Consider the following 27,693-nt stretch of genomic DNA (forward strand, 5'->3'; position numbering starts at 1 on the left):
CATGGCTCTCTCTAAACATCAGCATACTGTTATTATGACATCATTTAAAACATTTTGAGTCGGGTCATAGGTCAGATCAGGCTCAAGCCAACAGTTTCTTACAGCGTTTGTTCTTCTATGAAACCTGCAGTCCCTATAAGGACATGAAGGTCTATAAATCTAAAGATATAGATTTATAAAGAGGTTGTTTACCACCATCGCAGTAAATTCTATTAAATATACATTATTTACATTTGATAAATATCATTGAGTTTTTTATGTGTTTTCTGTTAGTACATGCATGCAGTACAGGAGTGTGGACTGAGGACAGTGAGATTTAGGCAGACACAAAACGGTTTCATGTGCCTCATTCACCCAGCGGCCGTCTCGGTTCCTTTTTGGTTCTTAACACTAGCCATGTGGGTGAACTGAATGTGGAAGGACCGAGATGACTAGCAGGTAAATAAGGTCCATGGATCCTTGGGATCAAACAACATGCATGTCAGACTGTTATAGTATGAAGCAGCTAGCGGCGCATACTAAAGCCTCTAGCAGCGCATGCCAAAGCAGCTAGCAGCGCATGGGATCAATGCGTTGAGTACCCAGGGTGGAGCTGAGATGGGAGGTCCACACAGTGATGGAGGAGGTGGAGGAGGTGGAGGGCTGGAGGAGGTGAGGGGGTGGAGAAGATGGAGGAGGGGAGGGGGTGGATGGGTAGTGAGGAAAATGGGGTAATGATGATGAGTGACGATGAGGAGGGTGATGAAGAGGAGTACTGGTTTGAGGACAGTGAACATGTTAATATTATTATTAAGGAATAAATGATTTACAAAAAATACAAATGATATAAAATATGTCCATCTCTTGTCTCTATAATGCAGCACTTCACTAATGTATGTACTCTTGTTTCTTCATGGTTGACTGCCCTTCTTGTAAGACACTGGGTAAAAGCGTCAGCTCAATAAATAAATATCATGTAATATTTATGAAGCTGGGAAATCTCATGTATGTAGTAGCTGCTATGTGCATGTAGTATTGTATAGTATAGTAAGTAGCATATGTAGTAGTACATGATGTAGTATATGTTGTACTATATGTGCTACTTGTAATACCTGCTACCTGCATGTAGTATTGTATAGTATAGTAAGTAACATATGTAGTAGTACAAGTCGTAGTATATGTAGTACTTGTAGTACATGCTACCTGCACGTTGTATTGTATAGTATAGTAAGTAACATATGTAGTCGTACAAGTTGTAGTATATGCAGTACTTGTAGTACCTGCTACCTGCATGTAGTATTGTATAGTATAGTAAGTAGCATATGTAGTAGTACAAGTTGTAGTATATGTAGTACTATATGTAGTACTTGTAGTACCTACTATGTGCATGTAGTACTATATAGTTTATAGTAAGTAGCATATGTAGTAGTACATGTAGTATTTGTAGAAGTGTATGTAGTGTTTGTAGTAGTATATGTAGTATTTGTAGTAGTATATGTAGACTTGTATTAGTACTTGTAGTAGTACTTGTTGTACTTGTACTTGTAGTAGTACTTGTAGTACTTGTAGTACCTGCTATATCACAGAGCTCGGCGTCGCTAGCGTTAGCCAGAGCTTCCTCCAGCTCGGGTTCAAGGGTCACGTTCTCCAGGATGGGGTCGGACCGCTTCTTAGGAATAAACGCCTTACCTACACAAACACACACACACACGCACACAAACACACATGCACACCCACGCGCGCGTGCGCGCGCATCTCAGCACACACACACATATAAATATATAAATGATCTTTCTCTCTTTACGGCTCTTCTATCTCTCTATATAGAATCTCTCTATGTCTCCTTACCCCTCTGTAGTACAGTCTCTCTACCTCTCTCTCTATGGAGTCTCTAGGTCTCTCTACCTCTCTCTCTATGGAGTCTCTAGGTCTCTCTACCTCTCTCTCACTCTCTGTAGTATACAGTCTCTCCACCTCTCTCACTCTTTGGAGTCTCTAGGTCTCTCTACCTCTCTCTCTCTGTGGACTCCCCATGTCTCTCTACCTCTCTTCTCCCCGGTGAACGGCACCAGGTCCTCCTTGTCCGGGTGCTCGTTGGCGCTCTTCTCCAGGTGTGCCAGCAGGTCGTCCCTCTGGAAGGTCCCGGTCGGGGCCTTCTTGGTCTGGTCCTTCTGCCGCATTCCGGCCGGCAGCAAGGCATTCTGACCAGGGAGGATTCTCATTGGTCACTTCATACAAAAACATTCATTACTCTGTTAGGACAAAAGGCAGGACTACAGCACCAAACGGGGGGTGTGTGTGTGTGTGTTTTTGTGTGTGTGTGTGCCAGTGTGTGTGTGTGTGTGTGTGTGTGTGTGTGTGTGTGCCAGTGTGTGTGTGTATCAGAAAGATCAATTGTGCGTGTTTGAGGTGTTAAAGGGACAGTTTATGTGGGAGCATACATATATGAGAGTGTGAGAGTAAAGGTACGGCCACACTGAACGCGTTACGCGCGTTAGAGGCGTTGAAAATCGGCATTTTTGAACAGGGAACCATTGGTTTAGGCGCGTAGATGCGTTACACGCGCTAAAGCAGCGCGTTAGGCGTGTTACGCGCGTTTTACGCACCTAAATAACAAGCCCAACGCACCAACGCGCCCAACGCACCAACGCGCGGAGTTCAAAAAATTAGCGATAGCCAATCAGCGTTTGAGCTTGACCCGATTCCACTGGCAGAGAGACGGAGGACGCACAGAAGCAGAAAGAACATGGACGACCAAGTTAATTTCAGTGTGTGCTGAAACGATGAGTTGGTGGTGAAACTCACAGCTGTGAGCGCCTACGGTGGATGTCATGCACTAGAGTTTAGATTCTCTGCCCGAGCCTGAGCCCGAGCCGACCGTCATTGCTTTATTGGCCTAATCTGAGGAGAAATCTATGCCATAAACAGAAATATTATAGGCCTTCATTACACGGGTATTCTCAATGCCGTGGAACGCTCCGTTCACTTGCATGGGTAGTAGTCCGGTAACTTGTCTTCGGTTTCTAAGCGACGTCAACGTCTTTGACGGACTATTTCTCTGCTAGTCAACACTACGAATGCTGGTAACAAATAAATTGTAAAAAGACACACCATGTGAAGTTATTTTTTCGTTTTGGCAAGTAGCCGTGTAATAAGCGGGATAATGTATAGAACGTCGCCGGTCATTATCGAAAATAAGCCCCTTCAGGGCGAAGCAAGACCCCTCCGCTGGGCGGGCTCATCTAGCTGCGTAGGCGCGTTAGGCGCATTGGACCAATTCTGTGACACACAATGATCAAGCGGCAGGTTAGGCGCGTTACGCGCGTAATCTTACGCGCGTAACGCGTTCAGTGTGGCCGTACCTTAAGAGTGTAAGTTTGTGTGGGAGGGTGTGAGAGAGAGAATGTGTGTGTGTGTATGTGAATGTATGCGTGTGAAAGTTAGTGTGGGAATATGTGTGTGTGTGTGTGTGCTTCTGACTGTGTGTGTGCTTGTGTGTGTGTGCATGCATGTGAGTGTGCGTGTGCATGTGTGTGTGTGTGTACAACAGTCAGCTAGGGGAACGTGATGCCGTTGTATTTAACAGATCCTGTCGGCTCAGACGCTACCCAGATCCTCCCTGCCCCCCTCCCCCCTAGGAACCAGACCCTTAACCTCAAGAACGAGGGAACCTTTAAAGCAGTCATATTAACGGTCTTGTGTAGAGAAGTGTAGCGAGGCCGTATCAACCACATGACATGAAACACATCGCGTACAGAACAAGTTTATCTGGACTTCTTTGGTCTCGGCCGAATTATGATCCACTTGTTTTGAAGTGTGCTGAACGTTTAACCCTTAACTTCCTGAACAAAGCAAAGAGCCATACAAACTAAACTTATCTTAATTGGGATCCGCTACACTAGCACACTCTAATATAAGAGAAAATTCTTCAAATGCCTGTTTTTAAAACCATGCAACCCGCAAAATCTTCTCTGTTTCAATGGAATATAAATCTCAGAATAGCTGGACCAATAACATAATATTTATGAATCGGACCGATGCAGAACCCAAATCTTAGACCGAACTTATCCAAGATTCTTTCGCAGATACTGAGTTAATGTTGGAGCCTGGAAACACCCGTATGAAGCAGAACTACGGTTCCCCTCGAAGGAATCAATTAATCCACACACCTTGGCCCTTTGCTACGGCGTCTGCCGTGGATCCTATAGCGGGAGCTGGGATCACTGTGTGTTTTGTCTCTCTGTGTTTTCTTATTATGGGCGGAGCTAGCGGATGCCAGCCTCTCTGGACTCCTCCTTCTCCACCTCAAGCAGACACACCTGAGGATCATGTTAATCAACCCTTCCTGTTTATATACTCCAGCTTCTCAATCACTCATCGCCAGATCGTCAAACACTAGCTCCGTTAGGAGGGTTCCTACGTATATATGTTCTTGTATTCGTGAATATCGGCTTCTTCTCCTGTCCAGACCATCTCAGCACCTTTGCTTTAAGAACAAAGGAAACATCCCCACAACTTCTCCCCTCACTGAACGAACAAAGAAAACTATTCTTAACTCGGAGACCAGGAGCTAGTGCTACTTTTAGTGGCTAATCTTATCTCTTCGCCCAGAGACCAGACTGGACCAGAACCTCTGGCAGCACCCAGCTGACCTCCAGCAGAAGGGAGGAATACCAGCAATATGTACCAGTCCTCACATTATATAAGATTGCTCATTTCATCCATTCCTTGATTTAGTGTTCAGAATGTCTATAACATGTGAATGTTTTATTATTTATTAGAATATTATTATTTGTAAGAATGTCGTTATTGTTAGAATTTTGTAAATGTTATACTGTTATAATTTTAACAATGGTATGCTTCTTGCAATGTTATACTTTTTAATATTTTCTGATAGGTTAGAGTCTTATAATTGTAAGTAATCATATAATTGTTAAACGTTCTGATTAGAAAGTATATTATTGGTTTAAATGTGTGGGGAAAATATATGTTGTAGGTTTTTATCATATTTCTAATTTTATTTAAGACTTATGTTGTATAATCTAGCCCCACCAAATGTTTTCCCATATGGCCTGGAATAAACTAAACAAAGGTGGGGTAGGCTCAGTAACTGCTGGTCAATACAAACCAGTTATAACTGCCAGTCTTTACTGCCTGTCCTAACTGCTGACCACAAACAAATGGAGTTTGCGCTTATTGGCAGCGACGAAGGAGCCTCTGGCCGTTAGGTTAACATCTCCCTCTTTTGATGTAAGGACAATTGCATTGTTACAACTGTTAAAAGGCTCTGTGAAACTGCATTCTGGGCTCACTCTGCTAGAGAGGAGACTGGTGCATACATACATCACATTGGTTCAAATTCTACAGCTATTGATATTTTTATCTCTCCTAGACCCAATATCTCATACAGAAATTGCCACGACAAATGTTATTGTTATACGTTAGAATTTTATAATTGTGAGAATGCTAAATTGTTATGTTCTAATTTGTTTAATGTTAAAATTGTTAGAATGTTAGAATTGTTAGACTGTTATTGTGTGAATGTAACAATTACTAGAATGTTATTGTTAGAATGCTAGAATTGTATTAGCGTTAGAATTTTTAGAATGTTATTGTTAGAATGTTATAATTGTAAGAATGTTATTGTTACAATGTTCTGATCGGTCACCAAGGGCCTCATGTTTTCTCGGAGGACGAGGGTAGGGGGCTGGGGCTGTGCGTAAGTGTGACAGCAGCCTGTAAAACGTTCCAGGAACAGAGAGGGCAGCCATGCCAGGAAGACCCTGAGTGTTGTTTAATACTGGACACACACTCACACACGCAAAGGCACTCTCACATGAATACACACACTTGCACCTAAATACACACAGCCACACAAATACACAAACACTCACATACACACATATCAATACATCCAGTCCAGAGCGTCCTGTCACTACACGATCCATGACATCGCTGTGGCGTCCTTACGACATCATGATGACGTCAGGATGCAACCGAGGACAAACGCTTGAAGACACGCCCCCCAAACCCTCTGCTTCAGTAACCATGGCAACCTCATGGGCCAAGAACCAACAGTGGACCAGCAGCAGCAACCATCGCCTGCTCAATGCTCACTGGTGGACATTTGTGAAGTAACCAGGAACTAATTAAAGTCAACAAATTCCAGCCCTGTGCGTACAATTTGTGTGTAAAGTGGAAATAATGTGTTTTTATATGACTGTGTGTGTGTGTGTGTGTGTGTGTGTGTGTGTGTGTGTGTGTGTGTCATACATCAGGGTCCAGCTCCTCCAGTTCATTCTCTAGTCTCTGAAGTTCTTCCTCCGTCAGCTTCTTCAGCAGATCGTCTTCATCGATGTCCCGGTACTTCTCCATCTCCTTCCTCATCACCGACATGATCACACACCTGGCACACACACACACACACACGCACACGCACACACACACACACACAAAATGTATCAAACACACCAAAACAAAACATATTCTCTAGTCTAGATAGACAGGCAGACAGACAGGTGTACAGCAAGACAGATAGACAAACAGGTGTACAGACAGAAAGACAGACAGGCAGTCACCTTGATTTTGGTTCTGCAGAGAAATCCTAGATGATTTGAAGTCCGCCTGGTAGAGCGAGGGAGAGAGAAAGCGAGACAGAGCAACAGAGAGAGAACGGGAGAGAGAGAGTATGAATTTTTGGAGATCGAGACCGACCACATAAACATGTGACCTTTAAACCCCAGAACTTTAAGGGTCCGCTAGGAAACAAACCATCTCCAGACCTTGCAAGGACACACACACACACACACACACAGACACACACACATACACACACACACAGCACTACAGGAAACAGATTTGTTGCATCTTTTTGATCCAAAACAGAAACCAGTAGGTGGTAGTCTGCCTAGTGTCTCCTCGCTCTCCCCCCCGGCCAGCATCACGATCTCCATGGTTTCCATTGGGACCAGGAACCAGGGGACAGGGCTCTGCTGTCTCTACCTGTACACCTCTCTTTGTCTAGACATCATCTCCATGTTTACTGGTTAACAGCAGTTCATGGACCTGTAGCAGAAGCCCATCTCTCCAACCATGGCCGGGTCCAGTGGCCGCAGGGCCAGAGATACGCTGGGGCCCCCATTGTCTGAAATACTACCTGGCTCTCGACAAAAACAACCTGCTATCGATTGCTTCTCTCCCAGCTCCCCACCCTGGACACCCTGGCCCCGGGCCATGAGCACCGTGTGTCTGGTTCATAATACAGCCATGGCCCTTTCCTTCCCCCTCTCAATCTATTTTTTTCTCTCTCTTATGCTCACAGCCTCTTCGTCGATCTCTGTAACACTTTATCTCTCTGTCATCAGCAACGTGTGTATTTGACGTACACAAAATATTTTGTTACATATATCTTGAGTGCTTCCACTGTTCCTTACTTAGTGTGTGTGTGAGACGAGTGTGTGAGTGTGTGTGTTACCCTCCTAGCACCACTCCCCCCCCCCCCCCCCCCCCCACCCAACCACAACTACATCAAGATAACCTGTCAGGGTGGTGTGTGTGTAGCTTTCCAAGAAAAGCTACGTGCAGATACAAGGTACAAACTTGACCGTGACTCAACGAGGAAAAAATTAGTTATTTTATGTTGAATTAGTAGTAGAATGTGAATCTAATAAATCAAATGTTAGAAAGTTCACGGCAATAAGTTCCCTTATTAACTATGAAATGAGTCTCCGAAAACGAAAAACTGCACTTGCACAATATTTAGAAACGAGGTAAATAATGGGGCTGTAGGAGATGACCTCTCTTCCTAAACACAAACCTCCGAGGGATCTCAACACAGGCTCATATAGTGAGCTGCAAAGAGGCTCATCATCCGAGGTTAACTTGCAATCTTTCAACCATGATGGAGAAATGTGATGGAAAGGGGAAAGCAGAAGTCAACAGGGAACACGGGAGTGGGTCAGGTTTAAACCCTTGAGACAGCAGGTGGGGGGGAAGCCGACGAGACAAACCGAGCTTGTTGGTTCAGTAAACCTATTGAGACCGCACTGTTCCGGGGGTTTGTGAGTTTATGTTTGGCCCAGTTTCCGCGTAATACGGCACAATTTGCAGGCCTTTCATTGTCACCGGGTCCAGGCCAGAGTGGTTTCTTTATAAGTAATATGCAACAGTATAAATACGGACTGGTCAAGCTTCACAAGACCGCAGGCGAAAGTCTCGGTTGTAGATTTTATGCTCTGTTTGAATGTCCCGTCTGACTTCAATAGACAGTGGCCTACATCTTCAACTCATAGGCCAGCAGTGTGCGTAAACGCGCATGAAGGCGATTTAAGATGGACGTTTTAAAGCAGACCATAAAACATAAGCCTAATAGTTTGAGTTTAGTCACATTGAGTAATGGGACGTCCCAATCAAACTAAATCCTTACAGAAGTAGGCCTACTACACATCGATGTGCAATGTCGCACTCGGTGTTATTGAGTTGCATTGTGAGGCACAGCAGCCGGGTCATCAGTCCCATCCATATAACGCAGGACCATTAGTCCAATCCCCTTGCTTAAAACGTGCAGGTCCGTTCACCCACGAACACTCCGCTCCTACAAACTTTCATTTTTTTCTTTTTAACTTCCCATTCCCGGGAGAAGATTAAACTTTCTTTTCGGTTATATTGCATGCAAACTTATTTTGAATGTATTTGCGTACAGGGCCTACCTCCTCCAGCGCTATTAATAGCCGGCCGTCCCGCTTTATGAAGGCAACGAATACTTTGACCAGATATGGTTTCCTCTGGAGCCGGCTGCGTCGGTACGACTGCTACGGCGATAGAACCTCAAAACAATATCCACAGAACCCCGCTAAAGCGCTTAGTCCAGGCCGGAGTTGGTAAATCTGTATCTGTGAGTTGCTCGGTTGGTGTGGCCGGAACTTCTGCCCCGTCCCCGGCTGCTGTGTGGGTGATGTCCTAGGGCGCCTCTCGTCTCCCGCTAAGGCAAAGTCAACTGTCTGTGTGCGCAAACCCTCCCCCACACGGCTGCCCTGTCACTCAAGTGAGGTCATCATGTGCGCGTCTCACCAGGAGCGTGTGTGGCCTGCCGCGTCTCTTGATATACACCCTAGTCTCACAAATCCAACATTAGATATCCTAAGTTAACGATGACCAGACCACAGTGAGGGAGCATCTGGCCAGAGACTCTCGAACTACATGTATATCTTGTTTTAATGAACAAACTGTAGAGAAGGACAGCGGTAACAAAGCAAGGAGGTCCGGCGGCAGAAAGGAAAGGGCTAACTACACAAGCTTTAGCGCTTGGCCATTTCCACACTTTTCAAACTTAAATTAGAACTTATGTAAAGGAAAATAGAGGAAAAAAACACAAGAGCCAACATGCAACACACAAAATTTCAAAACAAATCAAGACATTAAAAAAATAGGCAAACGTTAAGGTGCCAAAATTACAAGTGATCAATAAACAGTAAGATAAGGGTTAATATTCTTTTACACACGCTAAACCTACTGCTCACAGCACAACCCTCCCATGTACCAAACAAAACCGCATCAGTCGGCCGGCCAATAGATCTGGCGCGTGGGGCAAAAGGTTCAAAATAAAGGCGTGAGCTGAGAGTTTCAAGAGTAAATCAACAGTTTACACGCTGCCATGATGGATGGGTGGGTGGTGGGGGATGCAATTCGGCTTAAGGCCTCTAGATGGTGCTGGTGGCGGGGAGCTCGCAAAGGTCAGTCATAATGTTGTGGATCCACACATCGTTGTCTTCTTCGCTGGTGTCTACCAGGAACACTGTCAGCCTCCGCTCGCTGACCTCACCCAAGCCGGCCTTGACCTCCGACCCCTCGTGCACGCTCTCCACCTGGGCCACCAGCGCACGCTTCTCCACGTGGTTCCTGAACACCATGGATGTCTCCTCAGACCACCCCCCACGGGGGACACCTGGGGGAGGAGGGGAGAGGACAAGACGACGGAGTGGAGGGAGAGAAGGGAGAGGAAGAGGAGGCAACTGCGGTCAGACCGAGTGTAACGTGGTAGGGCTTGTGCTGCTTTTGTTTGTTTTGCACTGTCTTGTTTTTTTGTTCTCCCTCCTGCCCTCAATCATATCAATCACCTCCTGGAGGCGGAGCATTGTGGCTGCAGGATGCAGATTAGCTCACCCTGATTGTTGGCGCCGCCCCCAGACATAAGACAAGATAAGATATACTTATTCATCTCAGCAGAGAAATTTAGGTGTTCCAGCAGCCAGCATACATACACACAACACATGTATACATACATATCCCACCTATACAAAAACCATGAGCCCACAATACCTAGCCTAGAAAAAAACAAAGAAACAAAAAAAAAAGCAAAGGAGAAGATGGAGGCTCTCTCTCTCTCATCTGAGCACAGAGGCTGGCACACTTGTACCTTTTGTAATCTGCTTGTCAACTTTGTTAAAGATGTTATATTTGTTTTTACCCTTGGTGGTTACTTTCTGCACGCTAAGAGTAGCCAGATAGCTTCCACTGTTTTATTTGACCGCTGTCGGGCACTGGAGTTAGATAACCTGCTACTCCCAGGCAGTAAGCTTGAGGGTTTTTCCTTTACATTTTTTCCTTTTCTGTTATGTGGTAACCACCTAGGCATTTTCTGCTGACAGGGTTTTTCTTTGTGGCTGATACTTGTTTCACTTGCGTGAAACCGTAAGATCACTGTCAACCAGTAAAACCATGTTTTTTCCCTGAAAACCTTGTCATCGGTCTTTATGTTGGGTTGTCCAAAGGCTGCTGATTTTATGTATATTGGGCACCATTACACCGAGACACCCACAGAGGGTCAGCATCACAGAGCCATGAGCCGAACATTGACACGTCACGTTATGAGACACAAGGGCCCAGCGCTGCCTCATCCAACCGCTGTTAACCTCTGGGAGGGCTGAACGTCCACTACCGACCCATGGCGGGCGGATACACGTCTCTGCGGCGTGACCGGGACCCTGCTTCAGGGCAGAACTGGTTAGTTACGTTTCTAGTGCCGACATGTCCATAACTAGTCCAAACTATAGTTTAGAGAACTGGTTTAGAGAACAGTTCTGCTGGAAATGTTCTCCTCCTGTCTGCACACGATTGCAGTGTTTTTGAACCGTTCATAGTTGTTAAGCTTATATCTTGCCGTCAGTTTAGCTCGTTATCGTGGACGTCCACGAAACAGGCTGATATTGAAACAAAAATATTACAGGAAAAGCAAATCTTATTTGAAACCCCATTTTTAATGGGGTGTAGAGAAAACAGGACATTCTTATGCGTTTCCTGAAAGACGCAAAAACAGCTACAAGAGTACAACCGGGAAGTACAACCCTCCACTTCCTCCTAGGGCTGGGAAATATGGACCATAGGTCATATCTCGATATTTTCAAGCAGAATGTCGATAGAAGATATATATCGATATTTGTTGACGCAATAAAATAGTTGCCGTGGCCGCGCTCCAACTCGTCATTCTACATCGGGGCGCCGCTGTGCTTTCATTTCCAGCCTGCCTGCGTCGCTGTGCTCGTTAACCTGCCTTGCTGATTGCAAACTCAATCCTAAATTTGGATGTAGGCCAGGGTAGCTAAACATTTAAAAATCTGTCAGTCAAAAACAGTCGGAGCAAGATGTGGCAAATGCGTTTGACAGACATGTTTCGCGTTGAAGGGGATTAACATACTTAAAACCGCATCTGACCCGTAGCGCGAATTACATTCCGATACCGACGCCCGGAACCGCACCTGAAGGAAATTAGACACATTAGATGGAACAGCGGGGAATTTCACTATCTGGTGTTTGACGTGGTGCTTTAGATTGCTGTGCAAAAAAAGCACATCATCCACTGTGGACGGTTTTTATTGACTCCTCCACTCCTGAATATCATATCCGGCACCAAAGAAGTCTCGCTCGCTTGCTGCGCTGGATGCACTAAGCAGGGATAGCGAGGATAAATCTGGCAATCTGAGCAATATTGGGAAATGAACAACCGTGCTCTCCCCACCACGATAACACACCAAAATCTTTAGGTGTTTTGTAATCAATGCAAGCAGCAACTTCATCCCGATACTGCGGAGCCTCATCACTGGAATCCTCTACGTCCGATAGTGTGTCGACTGACACTCGAGCTCGCTTCTCAGGTGGGGGCTGTGGGCACTGCTCAGGCACTGCGCTCATCATTTTCAAATGATGATGTGTCACTAATAATGATTTTTTTATTTGGCCTTGACAATTGCAATCTCAAAACCCGCGACCGACCCGCGTTGTTCAGGTGTCCAACCCGACCGCGCCCGACACACAGTAAATTATTTTTCACCCGTTTCATTCAAATTGTGCGGGTCACCCGTCAGATACCCGCGGTAACCCGTGCAGGACTCTGAAGCAGAGTGAGGAAATAGCAGGCTTTTTTGGAGCAAATGTGCTGTAATCTCAACGCAAATTAACCATATCGATGTTGACGATAGTGTCTCGTTCCATATCTCGTTTGAAAATATATCGATATACCGCCGAGCCCTACTTCCTACCATACGTTAGAGTGAAATTAAAGCTCAGTATCCCAGCACCGGATCACAGACCCAACAAGAGGGGGAGGGGGACTCACCGGCAAGCTGGGCGGTGACCGCCTGAAAGGGCAGCTGTCTGAACTCGGGGATCAGGTACCTCAGCTGGTTGCTGCTCACCAGCTCGTAGCGGCCGTAGTCCAGCTCATACACAGACACCAGGCCGGTGGACAGAACCCCCTTCAGCAGCACCCGGTGCCAGCTGGGGGAGAGAGACCCGTGTTACATACCAGCTAGAGGGAGTCCGGGGACCAGAGGTGGCGGAGGAAGGACGACTGATCAAGTCATTCCTCCACCATGCATAGAGAGGTGTAGGTGCGGTGTTGTAGGCTGACTGCAGCGGTTGTCCTACTTGTGGTCTATTTTGGCGGCGTAGACGTGCTCTTTGTGCAGCAGTGGGTTGCTGGAGGAGGTCTGGCTCTGGTTGTAGTACAGCACCATCTCCCCCATCAGCACCACCAGCTTGTACAGGTCCTGCCAGGGCTGCACCACAAAGTGCCCGGGGTGACACGCGACCGGGACGAACACATCCATGTTCTGACCCGCCTGGAGGGAGAGACAGATATAGAGACTGAGATTCTATGTATTGTCTTTGGCATTTTTATTTAGCTTTAAGTCAAAGTCCATAAAATAATTCCAGGCTAATGAAGGCACTGGAAAGCTCCAGGCAGTGTCCATGTTTCAGAAGGGATTCGTAGTTCTGTTTCAACTGAAGGTTACTCTATGCTTGCGTATGAGGGCCTGTCGTGTTTGTTGGTGTTGTCTCTGTAACACTGATGTAACCCTATGACTTGTGTCTGTAACCCTATGACTTGTGTCTGTAACCTTTTCCTATGTTTGTAACCCTATATCTTATGTATGTTACTCTATGTCCTATGTATGTTACTCTATGTCCTATGCATGTAACCCTATGTCTTATGCATGTAACTCTATGTCTTATGTATGTAACCTTATGTTTTCTGCTGCTACCTGGCCAGGTTTTAAACAGAGCTCCACAAACACCGTAGTGTTATACTATAGTCGTCAATGAAGCCTAACTTTTGAGATCATCAATATCAACGGCTGTTCAGAACAAGCTCCACAAACCGCTTCATTAAACAGCCAGTGAACCCAAAACCATTCTTTTGCTTTAAATGTGGTCATTATTCCTACACAACGTCGACATAGTAATCTACGCCATTTTATCACTGTTACTAAATCCTAGATTTAGAAAAGGGGTAAAATACTATGTATTTGCCATGCTCCCGGAAACACTGACGTCTGAGTGCCTTTTCCAAGGCAATCAGACGTCACGACCACGGGGCCCCGGCAGCGCGGTTTGTGTGCACGTGTGTACCTCTGTCTCGGCAGCAGTAGCACATTTCATACACAAAATCACTTGTTAAAATGCACACACGCATCTTTTGAGTTTGTTTAGTGAACAACAATATGATTATATTTTAAGGCCAATTCGCCCAGTCCTAGTTCCACTACTAGTATCATTGGCTTATTTTTGTTTAGTACAACACTAAACAAAATGCCATGCCCTTTCCAGGCCAATAGAGGCCTTCAGTTGAAAGAGGTCATCCAAAAATGATGCCATGGGTCGTTGTGACCCTGCTGAACCACCGCTCCAGTTACCTGAGGGAGCTCCACCAGAGGAGGCATCAGCAGATGCTTCTGGCACACCGTGGGGAGCTTTACTGTGGCAGGTTTGGATGGAGAGTCCCCTGCTTCAGGCTGGGCCTTGGGGAACAGGAGGCTCACAGGCTGACCGTTCAGAGACAACTTTTCTACCAGGGAACTGAGATAACCTGGAGGGAGACAAGAGACAGATAAATACAGAATTGTGCAATCACAGCAGCATGTTTTGTTATCAGTGATGGGAACAAACATGCATGTAAACATCGGTTACCACCATCTAGTTGGCTGAAGTAAGATTATCCTCATCACAGCATTACTATTTAATTTTACGACACGTATGAGTACATATACAAACTCAGTGACTCAACCATTCTAGTATTTTAGACTGTACTGCAATTCCATTGGTCAATGATTGTTTTGCAAATCTATTGATCCATTTTAGACTGTACTGCAAAATAAAATATATCGGTTGGCTGCCAGGTCGGCGCCTGACCAGTGTAATAACCCCACTGGTCCCACGGAGAACGTGCGCGGACCAGTTACGCCATGCTGGTCCCACTGGAACAGAGATGATGTCGCGGCAATCAGAACCAGATGACCAGCCCAGATCGGCGGTTCCTCTCCGACCGGGCCAGGGGGTGGGGTGGGGTGGGTGGGTGGGGGGGGGGGGGGGGGGGGGGTGTACCTGCGTCCAGCCCCGTGTGGTTGTTGTTCTCCTCCTTGCGCTGACCCAGTAGACCAGAGCGGACCAGCTGCTGGTTCAGGCTCTGATCCTCAGAACCAGAGAACAGAGACACCTGGAACACCGCCGCACCTTGACCCCTCTGCTGCACCTCCTCCACCTGAGAATAAACAACTCTGAACTCTGTTGCACCTTCTCCGGCTGTAACACACACACACCAACACACATCCCCCCCTTCTGCTGCACCTCCTCCACCTGCAACACACACCTCTGAACTCTGCTGCACAGACACAGCTCAGAGCACTGTGGTGAGTGAGTACCTTCATGCTGCAGGGCGTGTTGAGGACCGTCTGTCTTAACCAGAGTAGAGCTTCTGGACTCCAGGGACCCGAGGGGCGATCCAGATCCGCTAGAACACACTGCACCGCCTGGCGGTACCGTAGATGTTTACCATATAAAACCTTTATACCAGTACTACTGCAGGACTACGCTACAGAGGACTACAGTAGAAAGTTCTGACCTGGGCCGGGAGGACAGTGAGGTCGGTGAGGAAAGGAGGCGGGACCTCCCGGAGCTCAGTGACCTCTATGGAGGAGCTGACCCCGAGGTCAATGAAGAGGACGTCCATCACCCGGCTGCCGTGAAGGTTGGAGATCTACACACACACCTTACTGTTAACACCCTGAGGTTTTCATTTTATATTTGTATTGCCTTACGGTATTTTTGTGGTTACATTTGTACTTGTATTTTTTCAAGAAATTTAAAAGGTGCTGTAGGGAAGATTTAAGAGCTATAATTTGAGTAATTTGTTATAAATGGAACTGCCATCCGTCAGCTGTTAGAGAGTGAATGAAATGCTACGTCAGAATATCTGTTAATAGCTTACTGCGCACAGGGATCTACAGTCAACCATCTTGCTCACAAATAAGAGAAGAAACTCCCTTGTGTGAACATCAATTTACATTAAGAAGCACCTGTGCGAGAGCACATTTTTTCAGGAACAGCAGGATTGGTTTGCAGACTAAAATGTTGAACTGTTGTTCATTAATCTGTTTCGCTCCATTTAGTGACCAAACCACTTGTAGGTTTGGTCACAAACTGAACCATTCACATGACTGATCAGTGCCGTGGTGCCGTACCAGTCCATTGCAGCACTAGAGACTGGTTCTTACACAAGTGTTACACCAGGAGTTGGAAGCTAGCGATGCACAGATATATGAAACAAACTAAAGGGACTAGCTCACCTGGAAAGACTAAATGACTGATCACGCTGCGCTTCTTGGCAACTGGTGACTTACTAAATATCAACGCATGATTTTTCTACCCGTAACTCTGTTATTTTTCCACCTTTTAAAATTATTTCCTGTAACACCCACACATAGGTTCAGATTTTAAGCCGAAATGTTCGGACGTGTTGCAACGCAGATTTTTTAGTTATGAAATATATTTGTTCACTTTTATGGTTAATTTATAGAATACAGATGGCAGCATCCAATATATAACCTCTTCCTTATTGTAAGAGTGAAATAAACTCTTCCTAATCCCTCTATTTAGTTTCCTAGTACTTGCCCTTTCTTTTGTGGACTGTGCCCCTCAAAAAAATTGTTCCTCCCAGTCTGTTCCACCCCAGATTGTTGGTTTCTAAATCCTTCCCTCTTTTACTCTTTTCTGCTCTCTCCTTACAGCTCTTGAATCTCACGACAGCACCTTTAGGAAAACCATCTCTCTCTGGGTGAATGGAGAGCGGTACCTCTGCTCGGGACCACTTCCCTCTATGACGGGCCAGACACAGCTTCCCGCTGAAGGGTTGGGACACCAGACACTCCGACGTCAACTGGAGAGACAGCACTAGAGTCAGCAAGACAGCACTCAACTACGCACCAACAGCACCTGCTAACACACGGCTACGTGCTAACACGCAGCTACAGTACGTGCTCAGGTTGAGAATCGTTTTTTTTATGTATCTGGGTGAAAGGTCCATTAGCGTCCGGAACCTGACAGGAGAAGAAGGCCTCTATCTTGGCCAGCAGGCCGCTGAGAGAGGAGCGCCCTCTGCAGGGGAGCTGGCAGGAGAGGAACCCATCTGAAGACACGTTGGTGACCCACACGTCCTGGTACCTGCTGCTCACCTGCACAAACACACAGCTATCATCATCATCACACCCTGGTACACAGTCATCATCATCATCATCACACCCTGGTACACACAGTCATCATCACACCCTGGTACACACAGCTATCATCATCACCACACCCTGGTACACACAGTTATCACCATCACACCCTGGTACACACAGCTATCATCACCATCACACCCTGGTACACACAGCTATCATCACCATCACACCCTGGTACACACAGCTATCATCACCATCACACCGTGGTACACACAGCTATCATCACCATCACACCCTGGTACACACAGCTATCATCATCATCACACCCTGGTACACACAGCTATCATCATCATCACACCCTGGTACACACAGCTATCATCATCATCACACCCTGGTACACAGAGTTATCATCATCATCACACCCTGGTACACACAGCTATCATCATCATCACACCCTGGTACACAGAGTTATCATCATCACACCCTGGTACACAGATTTATCATCATCACACCCTGGTACACACAGCTATCATCATCATCACACCCTGGTACACACAGCTATCATCATCATCACACCCTGGTACACACAGTTATCATCATCACACCCTGGTACACACAGTTATCCTCACACCCTGGTACACACAGCTATCATCATCATCACACCCTGGTACACACAGCTATCATCATCACACCCTGGTACACACAGCTATCATCATCACCACACCCTGGTACACACAGCTATCATCATCACCACACCCTGGTACACACAGCTATCATCATCACACCCTGGTACACACAGTCATCATCACACCCTGGTACACACAGTCATCATTATCACACCCTGGTACACACAGCTATCATCATCATCACACCCTGGTACACACAGCTATCATCATCATCACACCCTGGTACACACAGTCATCATCACACCCTGGTACACAGTCATCATCACACCCTGGTACACACAGCTATCATCATCATCACACCCTGGTACACACAGCTATCATCATCATCACACCCTGGTACACACAGCTATCATCATCATCACACCCTGGTACACACAGCTATCATCATCACACCTTGGTACACACAGCTATCACCATCAGGGTCCAAAACTAACTTTTTCACTTACCAGCCAGGCTGGCTGGTAAGTGAATTTTTTTACCAGCCAGGCAGATATTTTACCAGCCAACCAAATAAAAATTGCTTTTAAGTGTTGTGAATTGCTATCAGTATTATTTAACATGTCATTTGGGTCTAATATGCGATTCTCAATCAATATTTTATTGTATATGCACTAATACTAGTAGCAATGTATGTTAAAATATGAATCACTGTTTCTGATTTTAGCTCAACCAGACTGCAACAGCCCTATATAAACATGAATATCTGACCAGTGGTGGACAAAGTATTCAAAGACATGACTTAAGTGAAAGTTCTTTTTTTTTAATTCATGTAAAACCATAACCGTAACCCTAATAATATTCATTCTTCCGGATTCCACCTACGAAAAACACCGGTCACATACAAAGCGGGGAACATAGGGATGACCCCGTTAGATCGGTCTAGCACACAGTCTATACATTATTTTATCACAGGGAGTAAGTTGTAACGTTACGATGGATGGTTTCCATTTGATAACGAGCGAACGAAGCCATAATATTGATAACTCAGAACGACAACTCACTTCACTCAGTTCAGACAACTATACGCTCAATATACAACAGTTAGGAACCAATCAGATCGCTTGATTTATGCCACCCGTTTTATATATATATATATATATATATTTACGTAATTTACCGTTAAAATATTATTAATATATTCAGGCGCAAACAATCCCAGAATGCACTCGCCCGTGATGTGGGCGGGGCGTGATGTCACGCCCCGCCTTCCCGCAGGCCGCAGCGAGACGTACTTGGAGAACTCTGCTGGAAAGACACGTTACTCTGTCAGGAAACTAGCAGTTCTACTGGGCGCGCCAAACAACACCAATGGGTACGCTGAATGGTGGCATCACGCGCTTACGTGCCAAAAGATCGTCTCTGCTGAAAAGACACATTACTCTGTCAGGAAACTAGCAGATACCAGCGTCGTTCTCCTCCAGTAACGAAAAATTAAATTTTCGCCGGTAAAAAAAATAATAACTCGCCAGAGTGGCGAGTGGTCTTAAAAATGTACCAGCCAGAGACAAAATCTACTCGTAATTGGCGAGTGGCGAGTGTTAGTTTTGGACCCTGATCACCATCATCACATCCTGACACTGACACCCCGACCCCCCAGCATCAGTTACCCGGTCATGACTCACTATGAGGGGGGCGTGGTCCTGGGCGGCGTGGCCCTGCAGGGCCTTCCGGCAGGCTGCGTTGATGTTGATGTCATCGTCCTGTGATGTGTCGTAGAGGACCACCAGCGGGGGCGTCTCTCCGGGACAAGCCTCCACCATCTCCATCAGCAGGATGCGCCCCACGGCCAGGCGCTCCAGAGTCGACACAACCACCGGCTTGGAGCTCCATGCCTCCAGACCTGAGGGCCCACAGAACCATGCTGTGGTCTAGGTGTAACTCTACCTGCTAGCTGGACTACGAGTGTGTTCCAGGTGGTGTGACTCTACCTGCTAGCTGGACTACAAGTGTGTTCCAGGTGGTGTAACTCTACCTGCTAGCTGGACTACGAGTGTGTTCCAGGTGGTGTAACTCTACCTGCTCGCTGGACTACGAGTGTGTTCCAGGTGGTGTAACTCTACCTGCTCGCTGGACTACGAGTGTGTTCTAGGTGGTGTAACTCTACCTGCTAGCTGGACTACGAGTGTGTTCCAGGTGGTGCAACTCTACCTGCTAGCTGGACTACGAGTGTGCTCTAGGTGGTGTAACTCTACCTGCTCGCTGGACTACGAGTGTGCTCTAGGTGGTGTAACTCTACCTGCTAGCTGGACGGTGATGGCCTGGAAGGGGAGTGTGAGGAATTCCTGGGGCAGAACTAGTAGACTGCTAGAGCTCACCTCCATAGAGAAGCCATAGTCCACATAGTACACCTGGTGTAAGATAACATGGTACACCTGGTGTAAGATAACATGGTACACCCGGTGGAAGATAACATAGTACACCCGGTGGAAGATAACATAGTACACCCGGTGTAAGATAACATAGTACACCCGGTGTAAGATAACATGGTACACCTGGTGTTAGATAACATGGTACACCTGGTGTAAGATAACATGGTACACCTGGTGCAAGATAACATGGTACACCTGGTGTAAGATAACATGGTACACCCGGTGGAAGATAACATGGTATTCTGTGTGTAAGATACCATGGTACACCTGGTGTAAGATACCATGGTACACCTGGTGTAAGATACCATGGTACGACTGGCAAGAGGTAGTGCAACTTCCTATATGAAAGCCACCTAATGGAGTTGATGACCTACCAGGAGATTAAAAATTACCAATAATCCTTTGTTTAGTATCACGGCTCACCTTGACCTTTTCAGAGGTCATGTCCTCTATGACCTGGACCCTGGCTGGCTCATCTCCAGCTTCCCCGGTGACCGCGGCCAGCTGACCAATGGCAGGGCTGGGCAGGGTGTTGGGGGCGGGGCTCTGGGTGTAGAAGGCGAACATAGCGTTCTCCATGGACTCCTGAGCTTTAGAGTAGCCCTTCCCCACGTACCTGTTGTCACAGAGAAAGCACGTCAGAAGCCAAAGGGCATTCAGGGGAGAATCTGATCAATATGCCAATTTCTACGTTACTGTAACTTCAAGAAAGAACCCCAGCCTGCATTCTCATTGGTTGTTCGTCAGTATTACACAGGTCACGGCCACTCTGATGTAGGGGAACATCATGATAATATAATGCCATGTGACAACAAAGCGGCAAACAAAACCCCCGCCTCATGATCACTACATGTTTGCGTGTTAAGAGAGTATGAGTGTGTGAAAGTGGTTGTCTGAGTGAGTACGATTGTGTGAGAGTGGGAGTGCAAGTGAGATTGTGTGTTAGTATGTGTGTGTGCAACTGAGTGCACTATGTTGAACCAGCCTCCTACCTGACGGTGACCCGGTCACTCCCCAGGGCTTCGGCCACCAACACAGAGGGGTACTGCTCCGTTGGCAGGGTCAGGGAAGGGAGCGCCTGGACTCCCAGAACCCGGACACCAGAGGCAGGGGCCGGGGAGCAGCACGGCTCCGCCCTCTGGCTCTCTGCTTCCCTCCGCTCATACAGAATGGCCTTAAAGGGACCGAGGGGAACGGTTGTGTTAAGACAATATGCTTGTTCCCTATAAATGCATTATTTCCAGAGTCAACGGTTTGCTTCTGAAATGTGGGAGTGCACACATTTAGTTCCCTTTATATTACACTACTTAATACCCATAATGAACCGTGCAAGAAGTGTTCAACTGATGATGTGGTGGTAGTCACAAGCAAACTATTAGTTGTGGTTGTGATTTGAGCAGACTAGTCTTTGAGCAGACTACGCTTTGATCCACAGAACAGTGAGGCAGAGAACCACTCAAGCGTAATCACAACTTGAGTTGCTACAAAAGAAAATACCCTACGACTGGTGCATGTTGACCACCAGGAGGTGGTCTACAGAGCATGGTGTCCTCTGACCTTGCTCCGGTCATGTGAAACAGGATAATCCACCGAGCAGATGTCCTCCAGCAGGGACAGCTGCGCCAACACGGCCTCGGGGAAGGCCGTCTTGTATGTGTCCAGGAAGAGCTGGGGCAGGGCGTGGGTCCACAGCCCGTGGCTGTACTTCGACAGGAGCTCCAGAAGCCTATCCTGCAGCTCGGGGCTCAACGGGCTAACGGCGGAGGAAGTGGGGGGGGAGCCAGTAGCGTTGGAAACAGCGGTAGGCATATTAGGGGCAACGCCTGGGGTCAGGGAGGGGCTCTGGAGGCTGGCAGAGGCCGTCGAGGCCGGGGCCTTGACTGGGGAGCTCTCTGCATAGGTGGGGGGGAACAGGGGTCTGCCAGGGGAGACGGGGCAGAGGGGGCTTGGGCCAAGGATGGATGCCTGGTTGGACATGGTGAAGATACTGGAGGGGGAGGCAGGTGTGGGTGAGGGGAAGGAGGTGAGGCTGGTGGACGAGGAGGATGGTTTGGGTGAGGGGAGGGAGGAGAAACTTGTGAAGGAGGCGGATGTTTTAGCTGAGGGGAGGGAGGAGAAACTTGTGATCAAGGAGGATGGTTTGGGTGAGGGGAGTGAGGTATAGATGGTAGAAGGGAAGGATGGCTTGGGTGAGGAGAAGGAGGGGGAGACTGGTTTGGGTGAGGGCAGGGTAAAGGGGGAGGCAGGGTTGGTTGAGGGCAAAGTTGAGGGGGAGGCTGGTTTGGGTGAGGTGAGGGTGAAGGGGTTGCCGCTGCCTGGCGTCGGCTTAGGAGGGAGAGGTGGGTAGAGCAGCCGGTCAGTTCTGTTGCTGCTGTTCAGGTTTTCCACCTGCACAGCACAGAAGAAACCAAGGAAGGAATTCAACCAGACACCTGTCCAAAGCAGTCCAGAACAGGCAGACATCAAACTAGGCAACCAACAACAAACAACTATCTGAATTTACAACAAACAAAACAGGTCTCAGATATCACAGGAGAAGATATTTTGGTTTGTTTCCAAAAGGCACACAATAGGACAGGCCAAAAAAAGATTTGAAAAAAGATGTATATCATCAGCATTAAATGTTATTTTTAGTGCTGTCAGTTTAACGCGTTATTAACGGCGTTAACGCACACCAATTTTAACGGTGTTGATTTTTTATCGCGCAATTAACACTCTTTTGGCTTGGCAAATGTTGTAGTTTTTTCACCTGCTGTCTAGCAACAACTAGTCACGTTAGAAAAACTACAACACCATACCGGATCTAGCTACACCGGAAACAAAACAACAAGCACACCGCACGAACTTGTTGGGGCAAGCAAGGATACGGAGCGGGTGAAAAACTCCTTAAAAGTGTGTGCGTGTTTGTGCGTCACTCTGTTCGAGCCTGCACAAGAGTTCAATGTTGTCATTAGCTGTTACGTCTTTCTGACCAATCGCAGTTCAAGGCCCACCTGGGCTGTACCACTTCCGGAGGGGCCGCTCAGTTACTCCCCTCTAGACAAAAACTGTGAGTGTTGCGGCTGTTGAGTGAGTGAGAGGTTGCGGGCTGCCGGACGGCGCTGCAAGGAACTTTTATAAACGCAATATTGTTATCTCGCAGTAATCAGCCCGCGATTTAGTATTTTAATCGCTTGACAGCACTAGTTATTTTATAAATAAAATAGTTCAAGGACACTTAACAACACAGTGCAAGCAGATTTAAATAGCCCTTCATATCAGGGCTTTTCCTACACTGAAATTATTTGGTGGTTTTCCAAAATATTTCACATTCCGCAAAGGCAAAGCACTGACCACCAAAGAGAGTCAAGTTAGAGAAAGTGTCAAAGACTTCATCAGTGTTTCCCATACATAGACCAATGTGTGGCGCAGCTCCACAGAATGAACACCGAGCGCCACAATTTAATTGTTTTTTTGTTGTTTTTTACGGGATTTTGAAATATAAATATCGCTCCGTTCATTCATCTTGATCTCCGCATAGCAACAAGCCGACATACACCAGTGCCTCAGAAGTTTTCAAACGAAAGGAGGAAGCACGTCAAACCTGGCCAAACACCTCAAAGACAGGCACCCCGACTTGTTTAGAGAATTCAAGGTGAGTGAGTTTCCGTTTACTATCACTGTTGTGTCACGTTATACGTTAACCCGAATATGCGGATGTTCCATTCCGTCATTTGGGCATGAGAGTCAGCTGTGGCGCAGCTGACTCATAGGCTTCTACTCTCTCGCTCAGTCGCTCCCTCATGTAGATGTTTAACGTAATGTAACGATACGGTCTGCGTCATTATACGTAAGGTGACATGATGAGATACTGTCTGACAGTCTCTTACCTTATGTTATTTAAACTAAAGTTGTTGTTTTTTTTTCCTTTACAGTACCAGTGTGAGCCAGACCAGGAGAAGCAGGAATAAAGTCACACACTAAAGGTACGGCCACACTGAACGCATTACGCACGTAACGCGCCTTACCTGACGCTTGATCAGTGTGTCACAAAAATGGTTCAATGCGCCTACGCAGCTAGATGAGCCCGCCCAGCGGAGGTGTCTTGCTTCGCCCTGAAGGGGCTTATTTTCGATAATGAATGGCGACGTCCATGTTCTTTCTGCTTCTGTGCATCCTCCATATCTCTGCCAGTGACATCGGGTCAAGCTCAACGCTGACTGGCTATAGCGGCTAAGCGTCACGCGTTGGCGCTTCAAAAGTTCAATGTTTTGAACTCTGCGCGTTGGTGCGTTGGGCGTGTTACTTAGGTGCGTAAAACGCGTCTAACGCGCTGCTTTAGCGTGTGTAACGCATCTACTCGCCTTAACCAATGGTTCCCTATGCAAAAATGCTGATTTTGAACTCCTCTAACCCGCGTAACGTTCTCAGTGTGGCCGTACCTTAACACAGCCAAAAATCACTGCAGCTTTTGAAAGGCACAGAAAATATAACTCAAATTCAAATTAGGCAAAAAAGCTGAATAGGGCAGTAGCAAGAGTTTCTGTGCATGGACCATATTGCATATTTATAAGAAGAACATAATTGTTTGTTTTATATACTTGAAGGCTCCACACAACTGCGGTTCTTTTTTGAATGTCAAATAGTTGACTATTGTTGTTATTTATGACCATATTTATAAGCACATTATTGTTTGTTTTTATACTGGATGGCTATAGGCCACTGATGTTCTTTTTTGAATGTATAGTAACCTGTTGGAACCTGGTACTGCAATTTAAATTCTGTGCAAAAAGATGTTGAAGCACAGTGGTGTTAAATACTTGACATTTCGAAGCAGTTTTCAATAAATTAGTGAATTTAAAAGTACATGGGTCCTGTTTTAAAAAATCGTGGTATCGATCAGTATCGAAAATCGTGGAAATTCACAGGTATAGGTATCGACTACTGGAATTCTGGTATGGTGACAACCCTAAACCGGCGTATCACTGATACACTGCACACGCACTGACACCGGATTTGCCCGCGCCTCCTCTAGACGCGCCTACAAAGGAAAACCCGAAGCAGCGGGATATTTGCCATTAATGTGAAATGCGGTTAGTTTATATATATTACGGTGTTAGACCCCCAGCCCGTTGTGCCGACGATTTGAATTCGCTCTGCAGCAGGGACTGGAGATCGGGAAGATCAGGAAGTGGGCCGGTCCACTTTGAAATGTATTATGTGCGAGATTGCTCGATTACGCGAATGAGCAAACGCGAAACGAGACGAGAGACGTACCATGCAGATGTGGGACCAGGTGTCCAGCTGTTGGAGGGCCTGAGGGGGGATGGTCTGACTAAACATCTCCAGGTACACCCCAGGGAGTTTGGACAGCCACAGGCCGCTGCAGTGCTTTGACAGCAGATCAGAGAGTCTGCTCTGGACTAACTCTGGGTTGTAGACCTCTGGCTGTAAGCACGGGGGCAAGAAGACGTTGGTGAGATTGTTACACCAGTTTACAGCTTAATGGACAGTTGCCTTCTTGGTAGCTGGAGGTAAACCCTTTCAATGGAAGATGGATGACCGACTTCCAAGACAGACACTTATTGATAGAAATAAGTTGTTTACCTGTAAGGGAACTGGCTCCTGAGGACGTCTTTCTGTAAAGTAACATGAGAATAATTTCAGCAATGTATAAAGATTTGAATACTAACGACAAACATTCAACTTAATAAATCAAGATGAAATGGGAAAAATAACTCAATGTACAAATTTCAGATGAAGATTGGCATGATATGTGGAGGACACATCACTCATCCACCAATTCACAAGCTTGGAGGGAATACTCATGGAAGAATCGGATTTGTTTCTTTATAACACCAAAAGTGAAGGCAACTTCACAAACGTCAGAAATGTTGGCGGGAATGTGGGTTTTATGATGTTGACCATTCACATGTTTTTTGGAATTGTCAGAAAATAAAAAACTATTTTGGGAAATGGTTTATGAGGTATTAAAGCAAATACTAGGATATGAGGTCCCCAAAAGTGGTTTGGGGCTCTATGTGAATTTCAAAAAGAGAATATTATTGCGAGTTACGGCTGCTCGATTATGGGAAAAATCATAATCACGATTATTTTGGTCAATATTGATATCACGATTATTTTTGAGTTTGAAAACATGTTATATTTATTCAGCATGTCTCTCCCAAAAAATACTTTGTAACTGAGAACTTTGAAATTTTCCCTTAAAGGGGCAGTTCGGAATTTTGGACATAGGGCCAGATTCCCAAGTTAGCCTTGGTGTTCTTTATCATTGGAGACATTTTAACACATTTCATTCAGTCCTTCTAGTTGCAGAGTTTGCTCGTGCTAGGCTAGCGCACAGCAACGGGCAATACTAGCCTGCTAATAAAACAGTCTTACCCACTCTACAGTACACCCGAGGCAAATCAACAGTAACGCCAGACGGTCGATGTAAATGTCTGTGTTGATAGAATAATGTTAGAAATAAAACCAACCTAGCATTGCATTGCATTTTGAGGGACCTGCTGTGTCTCAGCAGCAGTGTTATATTCCTGGTAGTAGGCTATGGCAGTGGCGGACTGATACCTAGGTTAAATACCGCTGCCGCTAAGAAAGTAGTCCCTCAAAATGCGATGATTCATGCGATGCGAGGTTAGCTTTATTTCTAACATTATTCTATCAACACAGACATTTACATCTATAGTCTATCTATAGGCGTTATAATTGATTTACCCGTTCAATTATATTTGCCCGTTGCCATGCGCTAGCCTAGCACGAGCGAACTCTGCACCTAGAAGGACTGTGTTCAAATGTGTTGAAAATATTCTCCAATGATAGAGAACACCAAGGCTAACTTGGGAATCAGGCCCTATGTCCAGAATTCCGAACTACCCCTTTAAAAAAATACACAAAATGGTCAAAAAGAAAATATTCCAATTTAAAATAATATACAGATATGTATCCAGCTGTTCTGCCCTTTCTATAAAACATTAAATGAAAAAAATTAAGGAAAAAGAAAAAAAAGAAAAACTTGATTATGTTAATTTTGTGATCGTTTGACGCTAAAATCAGGGGTCGGCTTAGCTCAGGAGGTAGAGCAGTTGCCTTGTAACCGAAAGGTCGCTAGTTCGATCCCCAGCTCCTCCTAGCTGATTGTTGATGTGTCCCTGAGCAAGACACTTAACCCTAACTGCTCCTGACGAGCTGGCTGTTGCCTTGCATGGTTGACTCTGCCGTCGGTGTGTCAATGTGTATATTGACCGATGTAAGTCGCTTTGGATAAAAGCGTCTGCTAAATACCCTAATTGTAATTGTAAAATCAAAATCGCGATCAAAAATTGATTAATCGCCCAGCCCTATTGCGAGTGATGTATATTTAATCAAAATACTGCTAATAGCGAGCAAGAAAGCTATCACCAGACATTGCTGTAGAGAAACACCACCAACAAAAAAAATCAGTGGCTTACTATTCTTGAAGAGATAGCTGTAACAGATAAACTGACACAGAAACTGAGACTTCAACAAGCCCGATTCGACTGTTAGTGGGAAAAATGGAAACATTACAGGACTCAAAATGAAGACATTGGAATGGAACAGTAACTAATAGATAATTACAACCTCAGGATATAAGAATGAGAAGGTAGTTTTCTTTGTTTTTTTTCTTGCCATCTTCTATTTGACGATTTT

General features: G+C 46.0%; 2 protein-coding genes across 3 annotated transcripts in view; both read right to left on the reverse strand.

The window, feature by feature from the left end:
• tmod1 (tropomodulin 1) overlaps positions 1-8,918 on the reverse strand; it is a 14,619-nt gene extending 5,701 nt beyond the window's left edge. The window contains exons 1-5 of one of the 2 annotated variants that reach the window (XM_079758555.1): positions 8,688-8,918; positions 6,558-6,603; positions 6,253-6,385; positions 2,024-2,180; positions 1,552-1,668 (exon numbers count right to left, since the gene is read on the reverse strand). In XM_079758555.1, the coding sequence (XP_079614681.1) occupies positions 1,552-1,668; positions 2,024-2,180; positions 6,253-6,375 (397 nt within the window). In that variant the 5' untranslated portion in view covers positions 6,376-6,385; positions 6,558-6,603; positions 8,688-8,918. The remainder of the gene's footprint in view (positions 1-1,551; positions 1,669-2,023; positions 2,181-6,252; positions 6,386-6,557; positions 6,604-8,687) is intronic. The other variant, XM_079758556.1, reaches the window with a different exon arrangement.
• A 759-nt stretch (positions 8,919-9,677) lies between these two features.
• The window catches only part of LOC307071314 (tudor domain-containing protein 7B-like), a gene marked incomplete at both ends in the record, with an annotated part of 30,177 nt that continues 12,161 nt past the window's right edge, over positions 9,678-27,693 (reverse strand). The window contains 18 exon segments of the mRNA XM_079730300.1: positions 9,678-9,922; positions 12,590-12,750; positions 12,901-13,094; positions 13,096-13,119; positions 14,169-14,341; positions 14,857-15,013; positions 15,174-15,281; positions 15,374-15,508; positions 16,604-16,687; positions 16,848-16,982; positions 19,279-19,496; positions 19,893-20,004; positions 20,449-20,641; positions 21,018-21,199; positions 21,583-22,012; positions 25,117-25,172; positions 25,282-25,452; positions 25,612-25,643. Of these exon segments, the coding sequence (XP_079586426.1) occupies positions 9,678-9,922; positions 12,590-12,750; positions 12,901-13,094; positions 13,096-13,119; positions 14,169-14,341; positions 14,857-15,013; positions 15,174-15,281; positions 15,374-15,508; positions 16,604-16,687; positions 16,848-16,982; positions 19,279-19,496; positions 19,893-20,004; positions 20,449-20,641; positions 21,018-21,199; positions 21,583-22,012; positions 25,117-25,172; positions 25,282-25,452; positions 25,612-25,643 (2,810 nt within the window).

This window comes from Pollachius pollachius (genome assembly GCF_949987615.1).
Source record: "Pollachius pollachius genome assembly, chromosome: 2".
NCBI classification, from domain to species: Eukaryota; Metazoa; Chordata; class Actinopteri; order Gadiformes; family Gadidae; genus Pollachius; species Pollachius pollachius.